Here is a 14,058-nt window from a genome sequence, read left to right as displayed (position 1 = left end):
TCAAGTGTCAAACAGTCCCATGCTCGTGGATTTTTAAAGAATAATTTTCAAGGGACAAACAGTCCCATGCTCGTGGATTTTTAAAGAATAATTTTCAAGGGACAAACAGTCCCATGCTCGTGGATTTTTAAAGAATAATTTTCAAGGGACAAACAGTCCCATGCTCGTGGATTTTTAAAGAATAATTTTCAAGGGACAAACAGTCCCATGCTCGTGGATTTTTAAAGAATAATTTTCAAGGGACAAACAGTCCCATGCTCGTGGATTTTTAAAGAATAATTTTCAAGGGACAAACAGTCCCATGCTCGTGGATTTTTAAAGAATAATTTTCAAGGGACAAACAGTCCCATGCTCGTGGATTTTTAAAGAATAATTTTCAAGGGACAAACAGTCCCATGCTCGTGGATTTTTAAAGAATAATTTTCAAGGGACAAACAGTCCCATGCTCGTGAATTTTTAAAGAATAATTTTCAAGGGACAAACAGTCCCATGCTCGTGGATTTTTAAAGAATAATTTTCAAGGGACAAACAGTCCCATGCTCGTGGATTTTTAAAGAATAATTTTCAAGGGACAAACAGTCCCATGCTCGTGGATTTTTAAAGAATAATTTTCAAGGGACAAACAGTCCCATGCTCGTGGATTTTTAAAGAATAATTTTCAAGGGACAAACAGTCCCATGCTCGTGGATTTTTAAAGAATAATTTTCAAGGGAAAAACAGTCCCATGCTTGTGTTTTTTGAAACAATAATTTTCAAGGGACAAACAGACCCATGCTCGTGGATTCTTTAAGAATAATTTTCAAGGGACAAACAGTCCCATGCTCGTGGATTTTTTAAGAATAATTTTCAAGGGACAAACAGTCCCATGCCCGTGGATTTTTAAAGCATAATTTTCAAGGGAAAAACAGTCCCATGCTCGTGGATTTTTAAAGAATAATTTTAAAGGGACAAACAGTCCCATGCCCGTGGATTTTTAAAGAATAATTTTAAAGGGACAAACAGTCCCATGCTTGTGTTTTTTGAAACAATAATTTTCAAGGGACAAACAGACCCATGCTCGTGGATTCTTTAAGAATAATTTTCAAGGGACAAACAGTCCCATGCTCGTGGATTTTTAAAGAATAATTTTCAAGGGACAAACAGTCCCATGCTCGTGGATTTTTAAAGAATAATTTTCAAGGGACAAACAGTCCCATGCTCGTGGATTTTTAAAGAATAATTTTCAAGGGACAAACAGTCCCATGCTCGTGGATTTTTAAAGAATAATTTTCAAGGGACAAACAGTCCCATGCTCGTGGATTTTTAAAGAATAATTTTCAAGGAAAAACAGTCCCATGCTTGTGTTTTTTGAAACAATAATTTTCAAGGGACAAACAGACCCATGCTCGTGGATTCTTTAAGAATAATTTTCAAGGGACAAACAGTCCCATGCTCGTGGATTTTTAAAGAATTATTTTCAAGGGACAAACAGTCCCATGCTCGTGGATTTTTAAAGAATAATTTTCAAGGGACAAACAGTCCCATGCTCGTGGATTTTTAAAGAATAATTTTCAAGGGACAAACAGTCCCATGCTCGTGGATTTTTAAGAATAATTTTCAAGGGACAAATAGTCCCATGCTCGTGGATTTTTAAAGAATAATTTTAAAGGGACAAACAGTCCCATGCTCGTGGATTTTTAAAGAATAATTTTCAAAGGACAAACAGTCCCATGCTCGTGGATTTTTAAAGAATAATTTTCAAAGGACAAACAGTCCCATGCTCGTGGATTTTTAAAGAATAATTTTCAAGGGACAAACAGTCCCATGCTCGTGGATTTTTAAAGAATAATTCTCAAGGGACAAACAGTCCCATGCTCGTGGATTTTTAAAGAATAATGTTCAAGGGACAAACAGTCCCATGCTCGTGGATTTTTAAAGAATAATTCTCAAGGGACAAACAGTCCCATGCTCGTGGATTTTTAAAGAATAATTTTCAAGGGACAAACAGTCCCATGCTCGTGGATTTTTAAAGAATAATTTTCAAGGGACAAACAGTCCCATGCTCGTGGATTTTTAAAGAATAATTTTCAAGGGACAAACAGTCCCATGCTCGTGGATTTTTAAAGAATAATTTTCAAAGGACAAACAGTCCCAAGCTCGTGGATTTTTAAAGAATAATTTTCAAGGGACAAACAGTCCCATGCTCTTGGATTTTTAAAGAATAATTTTCAAGGGACAAACAGTTCCATGCTCGTGGATTTTTAAAGAATAATTTTCAAGGGACAAACAGTCCCATGCTCGTGGATTTTTAAAGAATAATTTTCAAGGGACAAACAGTCCCATGCTCGTGGATTTTTAAAGAATAATTTTCAAGGGACAAACAGTCCCATGCTCGTGGATTTTTAAAGAATAATTTTCAAGGGACAAACAGTCCCATGCTCGTGGATTTTTAAAGAATAATTTTCAAGGGACAAACAGTCCCATGCTCGTGGATTTTTAAAGAATAATTTTCAAGGGACAAACAGTCCCATGCTCGTGGATTTTTAAAGACAGTCCCATGCCCGTGGATTTTTAAAGAATAATTTTCAAGGGAAAAACAGTCCCATGCTAGTTAATTTTTTAAGAATAATTTTCAAGGGACAAACAGTCCCATGCTCGTGGATTTTTAAAGAATAATTTTCAAGGGACAAACAGTCCCATGCTTGCGGATTTTTAAGAATAATTTTCGAGGGACAAACAGTCCCATGCTCGTGGAGTTTTTAAGAATAATTTTTGAGGGACAAACAGTCCCATGCTCGTGGATTTTTAAAGAATAATTTTCAAGGGACAAACAGTCCCATGCTCGTGGATTTTTAAAGAATAATTTTCAAGGGACAAACAGTCCCATGCTCGTGGATTTTTAAAGAATAATTTTCAAGGGACAAACAGTCCCATGCTCGTGGATTTTTAAAGAATAATTTTCAAGGGACAAACAGTCCCATGCTTGCGGATTTTTAAGAATAATTTGCGAGGGACAAACAGTCCCATGCTCGTGGAGTTTTTAAGAATAATTTTCGAGGGACAAACAGTCCCATGCTCGTGGATTTTTAAAGAATAATTTTCAAGGGACAAACAGTCCCATGCTCGTGGATTTTTAAAGAATAATTTTCAAGGGACAAACAGTCCCATGCTTGCGGATTTTTAAGAATAATTTTCGAGGGACAAACAGTCCCATGCTTGCGGATTTTTAAGAATAATTTTCGAGGGACAAACAGTCCCATGCTCGTGGATTTTTAAAGAATAATTTTCAAGGGACAAACAGTCCCATGCTCGTGGATTTTTAAAGAATAATTTTCAAGGGACAAATAGTCCCATGCTCGTGGATTTTTAAAGAATAATTTTCAAGGGACAAACAGTCCCATGCTCGTGGATTTTTAAAGAATAATTTTCAAGGGACAAACAGTCCCATGCTCGTGGATTTTTAAAGAATAATTTTCAAGGGACAAACAGTCCCATGCTCGTGGATTTTTAAAGAATAATTTTCAAGGGACAAACAGTCCCATGCTCGTGGATTTTTAAAGAATAATTTTCAAGGGACAAACAGTCCCATTCTCTTGGATTTTTAAAGAATAATTTCCAAGGGACAAACAGTCCCATGCTCGTGGATTTTTTAAGAATAATTTTCATGGGACAAACAGTTCCATGCTCGTGAATTTTTAAAGAATTATTTCCAAAAGACAAAAAGCCCCATGCTCGTGGATTTTTAAAAAATAATTTCCAAGGGACGAAAAGTCCCATGCTCGTGGATTTTTTAAGAATAATTTCCAAGGGACAAACAGTCCCATGCTAGTGGATTTTTTAGGAATAATTTCCAAGGGACAAACAGTCCCATGCTCGTGGATTTTTTAAAGAATAATTTTCAAGGGACAAACAGTCCCATGCTCGTGGATTTTTAAAGAATAATTTTCAAGGGACAAACAGTCCCATGCTCGTGGATTTTTAAAGAATAATTTTCAAGGGCAAACAGTCCCATGCTCGTGGATTTTTAAAGAATAATTTTCAAGGGACAAACTTTCCCATGCTCGTGGATTTTTAAAGAATAATTTTCAAGGGACAAACAGTCCCATGTTCATGGATTTTTTAAGAATGATTTTCAAGGGACAAACAGTCCCATGCTCGTGGATTTTTTAAGAATAATTTTCAAGGGACAAACAGTCCCATGCTCTTGGATTTTTTAAGAATAATTTTCAAGGGACAAACAGTCCCATGCTCGTGGATTTTTAAAGAATAATTTTCAAGGGACAAACAGTCCCATGCTCGTGGATTTTTAAAGAATAATTTTCAAGGGACAAACAGTCCCATGCTCGTGGATTTTTAAAGAATAATTTTCAAGGGACAAACAGTCCCATTCTCTTGGATTTTTAAAGAATAATTTTCAAGGGACAAACAGTCCCATTCTCTTGGATTTTTAAAGAAAAATTTTCAAGGGACAAACAGTCCCATTCTCTTGGATTTTTAAAGAATAATTTGGATTTTTTAAGAATAATTTTCAAGGGACAAACAGTCCCATGCTCGTGGATTTTTTAGGAATAATTTTCAAGGGACAAACAGTCCCATGCTCGTGAATTTTTAAAGAATAATTTCCAAGGGACAAACAGTCCCATGCTCGTGGATTTTTTAAGAATAATTTTCATGGGACAAACGGTTCCATGCTCGTGAATTTTTAAAGAATTATTTCCAAAAGACAAAAAGCCCCATGCTCGTGGATTTTTAAAAAATAATTTCCAAGGGACGAAAAGTCCCATGCTCGTGGATTTTTTAAGAATAATTTCCAAGGGACAAACAGTCCCATGCTAGTGGATTTTTTAGGAATAATTTCCAAGGGACAAACAGTCCCATGCTCGTGGATTTTTTAAAGAATAATTTTCAAGGGACAATCAGTCCGATGCTCGTGGATTTTTAAAGAATAATTTTCAAGGGACAAACAGTCCCATTCTCTTGGATTTTTAAAGAATAATTTCCAAGGGACAAACAGTCCCATGCTCGTGGATTTTTAAAGAATAATTTTCAAGGGACAAACAGTCCCATGCTCGTGGATTTTTAAAGAATAATTTTCAAGGGACAAACAGTCCCATGCTCGTGGATTTTTAAAGAATAATTTTCAAGGGACAAACAGTCCCATGCTCGTGGATTTTTAAAGAATAATTTTCAAGGGACAAACAGTCCCATGCTCGTGGATTTTTAAAGAATAATTTTCAAGGGACAATCAGTCCCATGCTCGTGGATTTTTAAAGAATAATTTTCAAGGGACAAACAGTCCCATGCTCGTGGATTTTTAAAGAATAATTTTCAAGGGAAAAACAGTCCCATGCTCGTGGATTTTTAAAGAATAATTTTCAAGGGACAAACAGTCCCATGCTCGTGGATTTTTAAAGAATAATTTTCAAGGGACAAACAGTCCCATGCTCGTGGATTTTTAAAGAATAATTTTCAAGGGACAAACAGTCCCATGTTAGTGGATGTTTTAAAAATAATTTTCAAGGGACAAACAGTCCCATGCTCGTGGATTTTTAAAGAATAATTTTCAAGGGAAAAACAGTCCCATGCTCGTGGATTTTTAAAGAATAATTTTCAAGGGACAAACAGTCCCATGCTCGTGGATTTTTAAAGAATGATTTTCAAGGGACAAACAGTCCCATGCTCGTGGATTTTTAAAGAATAATTTTCAAGGGACAAACAGTCCCATGTTAGTGGATGTTTTAAAAATAATTTTCAAGGGACAAACAGACCCATGCTCGTGGATTTTTTAAGAATAATTTTCAAGGGACAAACAGTCCCATGCTCGTGGATTTTTAAAGAATAATTTTCAAGGGACAAACAGACCCATGCTCGTGGATTTTTTAAGAATAATTTTCAAGGGACAAACAGTCCCATGCTCGTGGATTTTTAAAGAATAATTTTCAAGGGACAAACAGTCCCATGTTAGTGGATGTTTTAAAAATAATTTTCAAGGGACAAACAGACCCATGCTCGTGGATTTTTTAAGAATAATTTTCAAGGGAAGAACAGTCCCATGCTCGTGGATTTTTTAAGAATAATTTTCAAGGGAAGAACAGTCCCATGCTCGTGGATTTTTGAGAACAGTTTTCAAGAATAATTTTCTAGGGAAGAACAGTCCCATGTTCGTGGATTTTTTAAAAATAATTTTACAGAGCTGAACAGAGTCATGCTCGTGGACACGAATCTGCGTTTTTTGCAATTTATGCTGAACTCTGCTACATATTTATGCCTTCCATTGTTAGAAAACTCACATGAACTTCGGAATCATCAGCCTTAACGGAAACTGTTATAAGAATAACCAACCCATAAAGAATCCATTCAATTACCACAATAAAACACTGACTTAAAAAGGTGTTAATTTGCAAATAAACATTAAACGAAACATAATTTCAACAAACTAAAGATTTCATTACAAAAAACTTTATTAAGAATAGAAGACCAGAAAAAATACCTACATACATGAGATACAAAGAAAATAACATATCCACCGCAACCATTAACTAACTGTTTTCCCCCTAAAAAATATTTCGCATAATTCCGCAAAGACTACAATGCCATCGTCTTTGTTCCGCTTACAAGTGACTGGCTAAATCTTTACGTGCCAGCTGAGCATAAATGGTGCCGTGGGGTTTGTCGACGGGAATAAAGACTTCATTATTATCGCCGGGTACAATGGCCTGGAAAGGTTTTGTATCGAAATTGAAATAATGTTTATTTGGCATTGTCATCGATATGACGGACACTTCTGGCAAAGTGTCCAAAACTTCTTTCTCTGTTAGGTAGAGGGTGTTTTGTACGGATGGTGATGAAGTGCCGACCTTTGGATCACCAGCAAATTTCCTAATAATGATGTTCTTGACAATATTCCAGGCTTTGCAGAATAGCACCTTATCCGTATTTGAATATTCCCATGAACAATCAACCACGGTGCTAAAGATGCGATCATATTGATCGGGTAAGGAACGGAATTCATCGTTGACAAAGTTCACAAACGAGGATTGTGTTGTCTTCAGAACACGTAAGCCACGTAGGCCGCTGATGACAGTTTGTTTGGGATCTGCAGGAAATAGAAATTACTTTTATTTTCGAAATATTTATTCAAATTTACACTCACCCGATCTCCTTAAAACCACATCACAATAACGTATCTCAGTTGGAGTAAATATAAAGGCATGATTATGTCTGGGTCTATTGTTGATATTGGTATAGTTACAGTTACCACTGTCCCCACAACCGGTCTCCTCGGAACTGACTCTTTGCCATGGATATTCCTCAACGTGGATGTGAACTTCTTCAACATGGGCATATTTCTGCATAAAGTGACGTGCCAAAAGAAGGGCAAATTTTTCGGGGTTTTCTACACCATACTTCTTGGCCAGTAAATAGACGGTATTCTTCTGCGAGTCGGTAGCAACAATGTCCGAATTATCACCTGCAATATAAAGGGAAAATTAATTTAAAGACTTTGTTTTATGGGGAAATCTGTATAAGAAAACGGAGGTAAACCCTTGTAATATTGAGAAAAAGAACAAGTCCCGCACAAGTTAAAAAAAAGATATTTTATGGTCTATTTCTCTAAGGCGATACGATACCGAATTCGTTTGAATTACAACCAAGTGGTGACTGGGTGACGTACAGGGATGAAATATGATAAGCAATGGTCCTGACCGGCTTTAACATGGTAATGCTTATCTTGGTCCGTAACATGGTAAGGCTTATCTTGGTCCGTATTTCATCTTAAGTGGATTCTGACATACATTTTGTGTTACCTGGGTTGCTGCCTTTAAGAACTGTTTAAGGCTGTGATATGATAGTTAGCAGTACCAGATTTAAGAATCTTGAAATTCATAAGAACACCTGGCTGTCATCAGACCAAAACACAAGAAATCCAATTGATCACGCTGTGAAAGATGGAAGACCTTCAAGAAAACATCGGCCCGGTCACCACTTTGTCTTGAGTCGGAAGAATATCATGGTTGCCGCGGTGCAGGAAACCAAGTTCAACAACAACTGCAGCTTACAGCGTACTGATTATTACAACGTTCTGAGGAAGGGTCGTACCAGAAATGGAGGTGGGGTATTAGCTTTCTGTCCAGCCTGTTCAATACAGACCTATGTCGCTTGAGCCTGGCTCTAATCGTCCATACACCGAATGTATGGGTGTAGCAGTCAGGTGTGGAACTGCCGAGGTAGAGTTGTTTAACGTAAACGTTCCGCCAATAAATAGATCCACTCAAGGTTAAAGGGCCAACATTAGCTCGCTCCTCTGGTCTTGGGTGGCTTTAATGCTCATCAAGTGTTGTGGCATTCGGTCCTCGGAAACGAGATGGAAGACATTGATCGAGAAAATATCGACTCGGATAATGTCAGGGTGCCACCGTGGTGCAATGGTATGCACGCCCGCCTTGCACGTAGAAGGTCGGGGGTTCGATCCCCCGGCCAGTAATGTTAGCGACATTTTCTGAGTATTTCAGACTTGAAAAACTTCTCCACAAGTGGTGTCTTAAGACACGCCGTTCGGACTCGGCGATAAACAGTAGTTCCCATATCATTGAGCTAAATATGAATCGGGGTGCACTCATTGATATGAGAGAAGTCTCCCTTGTCCCGTATGGGATGTTGTGGAACAATGTTTTTGTTATCATGTCATGAATCGGAAGAATATCATGGTCGCGGCGGTGCAGGAAACCAAGCTCAACAACATCTGCAGCATACAGCGTTGTGATTGTTACAACGTATTGAGGATGAATCACACCAGAAGCGGAGGTGGGGATTAGCTTTCCTATTGCACCAGTCTGTTCAATATAGGCCTCGCTTGAACCTGGCTCTAATGACCCCTACATGGAATGTATAGAGGAAGCAGTCAGATGTGGAACTGCTGATGTAGGGTTGCAACCAGAGGGGTATAGTCCTGGCTGAGCATACTGATAGCTCTACGTCTGACACGGTCAATGAGAACCCCCCTACTAGAATTAGCGGAGAGTGTGACAGTTCGCCTGACATAACTATCGTGCCACTTGGTCTGACAAATGGCGTAACCTGGTAACCTGTTGTTTTTCTTGAGTCGGACCATCCCTCCATAATTGTCTCCATCAGCAGACCGCCCGATTTCATCAATCACGGGAAAGCTAATTTCTGAGAGTTTACTAATCACCGCTTTAGAGATCTACCCAGCCCTTCTAATGTTCGAGTAGCAGAAACGACAACATGGGCATATTCCGAGACATCATCACCGCTGCAGCCCATCGTCATATACCTGCTGCTCAAATACCCAAAGTGAGACCAAATTTCCCAGCAGAGGCGACGATCAATCGAGCGTGATGAGCTTCGTCATGCTAACCTCAAGGACCACAGAGCCAGAGATCTGAGACTGGATGTTAACATTTTTGTCGGTGAACGTTAGCGGAACAAGTGCTTAAATCATCTGAAGAGTTACCACATTGGAGCCGGAATAAGTGAATTGTGGGCAACGGCAAGTCACGATCGAACCGTAGAAAGAAAGAAGATAAAAGCAAAATCACCTTTGGCGACGTAACGCTGATTGATCCGAAGAGGTGCGCAAGTTATTTAATCGACAGTTTGTCGTGAACCCGAGTCGCATCGAGTATCTCATTAAAGTTCTCAACCTGGAAAATTGGCAGGGTGGTCGTGCTACTAAAGCCAGACAAGGATGCCAGCAAAGGTGAATCGACAAGACCGATCTTGCTTTTGGCACCCGTAGCAAAGACTCTTGAGACTTTACTACTCCCCAGTGTCCGAAGTAATTATCAAGTTGGCGATTATCAACATTGTCTCCATAAGCATCATAGCACGACAACAGTGGCAACCAGACTTATCAAATACTGTCAAGAATCCCTCGCTGCTTGAGGACATTGAGCAGACAACTCTCCGGCCAAGTTTGAAACGTTGGATAATCAATTAAATGTGTGGACGCCAGATGTACATGGAATTCAGGAACAATAAGTGGAAGCCCTGAAGAGTGTAATAGGGATTTCCACAGGGTGGAGTAATATCTCCGGAATTGTTTATTCAACTCAACCTCTCCTGTATTCTGCCCTCTCCAGACGGCAATTACATACATACATATATTGTAACGTATGCGAATGATTGTACGATCTTGGCGTCAGGTGCCTTTCTTGATTGATGTCCTTTGTGAAAGACTGAACTCCTATTTGACTGATCTTATCAAATTTTTTCACGCAAGGAATATGCAAATACCCCCACTAAATCTACGGCCACTCTGTTTACCACATGGACTGCAGAGGTGAGCACTGAGTTCAATGTCATTACCGATGGTAGCAGATTTCCGACCACAAACTACACCAAGATTCTAGGGTTCACAATCGACATTATGTTCACGTCGTCCTCACATGCCACAGCCATCTGCGATAGCTGAGATGAAGGAACAAGGTCCTCTAGTCCCAAGGCGACAGCACTTGGGGTGCAGATAAAGAAACCTTGTTGTGTCGGTCTGTGGTAAGCTATGTGGCGCTAGTGTGGCGCTAAGTGCAACACGATTTAAACCTTTCAACGTTGCAGTAATTGCTTGCGTGTTACCGTGAGGGCCATTCTAACCACCATATGGATGGTAGGACCCGACTACAAGGCATGTCAAGAGGGATCGTCATGATCTAGATAGAGAGGTCCAACGTTACAAGAGAGAACCCTTAGATTAACAAGTCTTTCAAGCACGTTTGAATATCATTCACACAGATGCAATCATTTACGCCATAAACAACGATTGTCCTGGGGGAACATTCCCCATCTATCACAGCTGAGCCACGACAAACCAGAGTCGTTTTGGCTCAACTAAGCTCGGAATGGTGCAGACGTCTAAATTCTATGGGTCAAGGATTGATGAGGCATGCGACACAGTCCCGCACAATGCACTGTACCTTTTCAATTGTCCTGCCAAACATACTTAACTAAATCCAGTATCTTTGTAGTTATAACCTATAGAAGCAGCCACATTCCCTGAACTGGAAATAGACCCAGAACCAGATTAAACAGAAAAAACGAACTTACAAGCATATCATATGATGTTACAACAACAACAACGATATTCAAAATTATAAAAGAAATTCAGCAAATAGAGAGGAGTGGTGGAAATCCATTCTTACTTCCGTTTAGGACAAATGTTCTGTAGAGATGCACTGAAATAAGTAACAAAGACCACAATGAATATTAAAAACTTAGTTCGAGAAGTGTATATTCCTGTTTATTCGGACGTTTCTTGGACTCACATCTCAGAAGTATTGGCTTCCATTAGCACAAAGCTACATAATGATGATAACCGCCTATCGGCTATTAACACGATCCGAGATGTGGCTTTAATCAGGATTAAAGCGCCAAAGTGTTGAGCTTTTACTGAGGAGGTACCTAGAATTCATATTGAATTGTAGTGGTCGTAAAGCTTATTCAGCAACATAGATCCAGGTTTTGGCATTGCCCATATATAACGGTACCTCCGGATTTTAGGTGTTTTGAAGATATTAGCTAGATATTTTTCACCGCACTAATTTCAATTTGACATTCAACATAGGTCCATGTTTTGGTTTAGCCATCATATAACGGTACTTCTGGATTTTATGTATTTTGAGGATATTAGCTGCATTTTTTGAACTATCTGTAAGTTCACATGTGAGGTTTCCAGTGGTGACAAAACTTCTCTACCAATTGTAAATACATGTCCATGTTTTGGTTTAGACCTTATAAAACGCTACCTCCCGATTTTAGGTATTTTAAAGATATAAGCTAAATTTGTTTACTGAACTTCCTGCAATTTGATATTTTAGGTATCCAGTGGTCACAAAACTTCTCCACCAAAAATTGTCAACATGGATCCGTGTTTTGGTATAGCCTCCATATAAAGGTACCACCGAATTTTAGGTATTTTGAGAATATTAGCTGCATTTGTTGTCTTAAGTGCCAGCAATTTGACATTTGAGGTTCACAAAACTTTCCCAAAAAACTTTAATTATTCTATATTAGTTCAGAATATTTTATGGTAGAAGGTATAAATCGTTCGATACGGCCGAATAAAGCGCCAGCGTCGTCTGCGAGAACCCACTATCTGCCCCCAGGTAGATATAAGATAGATACTCTGACCTCCCTATATAACATTGATCCCGTTATCCTATTGAATTTTGCCAAGTACTTATCCTTGCTTGGCAAAGCAACCGACTAACCATACTGCTACAATCAGGTAATCTACTCCTCATCACCTCTAATACAACAAGTAATAACCATAAACCTCATCATCAACTCCACATTACATTCTTCTTCGTCTTCAACTCATCGAGCAACAACTCTCATCACTCTATAATCATCTTTACTTGATAATCAGCTTCACCTCATCTTCCCCTGTACTGCATCATCATCTTACCAAAACATCATCTGTACTTTTTTACGTCATCATCAATGGACCAACGGTCTCCAAGTGAAGCATTCACCTATAGTTTTATGTGTCTGAAAAAATTTGTTACTTTTTTTTTTTATAATTAAATTTTTAGGAAGGAGTATTCAATTAAAAATCGATTTAAATGCTTCTTCGCACATTCATTCCCATGTAAATGTCATCACTGTGCAATGGTATCACCTGTACCACCCATTTAAGGTACAAAGATTAACGAAAAACAGGTGAAAATCGATTGTGTTCCAAGCCACTACTTGCATCCGATTTATATATCGATGATTTATATAATGTACAGTTCTTCCTCAAAACTTTATAAACTCACTCTTCATACTCACCGCGAAAATAATCCTTTTTACTGTACAATTTCAAGTGGGTACCAACTTCGAATTCTTTTATCGAATGCACTGGCCCGTCCCTCTTAACATGCAAGATTTTGACAGCATCTTTACCATAACCGTAATCGGATATAGCATATTGATGTGGTGCTTCAGGGTCTTGGAAGCTCTTTCCTTTGCCGGTGGGCTTTTGCAATGGACTGGCGAACATTTTTCCGATTGCCGGTTATTCTCCTCCAATTGTTTAAACTCAAAAGACGATGACTTTTTATCCGATTTCAAGAGAACCGGTGATGAAATTTCTACGGGTGCACACAGTTTGATTGCGATTCAGTCAAAGACTGATTAAGATCAAGAACTTAGACAGCATCTTTATATCACATCAGCTGTCATCGTGCATTCATTGCATTCTCCTTCGACCAATGTCAGGGATATCTAAGATCTGTTTTGATAGTAATATGTTTTTGTTTCTTCTGTTTGTTGAATTTGTTGTCTTATCTAAAGAAAAATTTAGATAACAACTAATTCCCATGAAAAAAAACATGAATTTACTTTAATTCTCACCTGAGATTAACTAAAGTAAACATGAATTGTATATTTTATGTCAAAATTTTGTGTCGCCTACAGATGGAGGAGATTAGATTTGTTTCTTTTTATTAGCCTACTTGAAGTGGTTATGTCTTAAGGGCATGTCCATTACCAAATTTTCCCAAAAAAAAGATGTTCATGGCCCATTGTGCTGATAAGAAAAGTTAAAACAAAATAACATCTGGCGCAGGGTAAATTTTGTGATAAACTTCTTCTAAAATGTATTTTATAATAAGTAATTAAAATTAATATTGGGTGCCACCGTGGTGCAAGAGTATGCACACCCGCCTTGCACACTAAAGGTCGTGGGTTCGTTTCCTCGGCCAGGCAACATCACAAATTTCAACGGTGGCAAAATACCCCTCAGTAATGCTGGCGACATTTTCTGAGTATTTCAGCCATGTACAAGTGGTGTTTTAGGACACGCCGTTCGGACTCGGCAATAAACAGTAGGTCCCTTATCATTGAGCTAATATGAATCGGGGTGCACTCATTGATATGAGAGTAGTCTCCCTTATCCCGTATGGGATGTTTGTGGAACAATTATATTATTATTATATTTAAATTAATTAACCTTCCTCTCCTTCTGATACAGCAAACGGAATTCTCAAATTACTTGCCCTTGTCATATTTTAAACACCTGTTATAGTCATGCGAGGGTACCAACATGAAGGGCGGTCAATTTGTCTGAAACCTCCCCAG

The 14,058-nt window shown here is 38.5% G+C and overlaps 1 protein-coding gene across 1 annotated transcript; it reads right to left on the bottom strand.

Moving 5' to 3' along the window:
* Positions 1–6,422: 6,422 nt before the first annotated feature.
* Positions 6,423–13,195, bottom strand: Uro (Urate oxidase). Its single transcript, XM_073969947.1, has 3 exons — positions 12,769–13,195; positions 7,133–7,450; positions 6,423–7,075 (listed from the first exon to the last, which is right to left on the bottom strand). Exons 1-3 carry the CDS (start codon positions 12,977–12,979, stop codon positions 6,591–6,593), a joined length of 1,014 nt encoding a protein of 337 aa, XP_073826048.1. The 5' UTR covers positions 12,980–13,195; the 3' UTR covers positions 6,423–6,590.
* Positions 13,196–14,058: the final 863 nt, after the last annotated feature.

Source organism: Musca autumnalis, unplaced genomic scaffold (assembly GCF_047663935.1).
Source record: "Musca autumnalis isolate F117 unplaced genomic scaffold, ASM4766393v1 scaffold_2, whole genome shotgun sequence".
Taxonomy (NCBI): Eukaryota; Metazoa; Arthropoda; class Insecta; order Diptera; family Muscidae; genus Musca; species Musca autumnalis.
The sequence above is the reverse complement of the archived record's forward strand: the minus strand, read 5'-3'. Positions and strand labels throughout refer to the sequence as shown.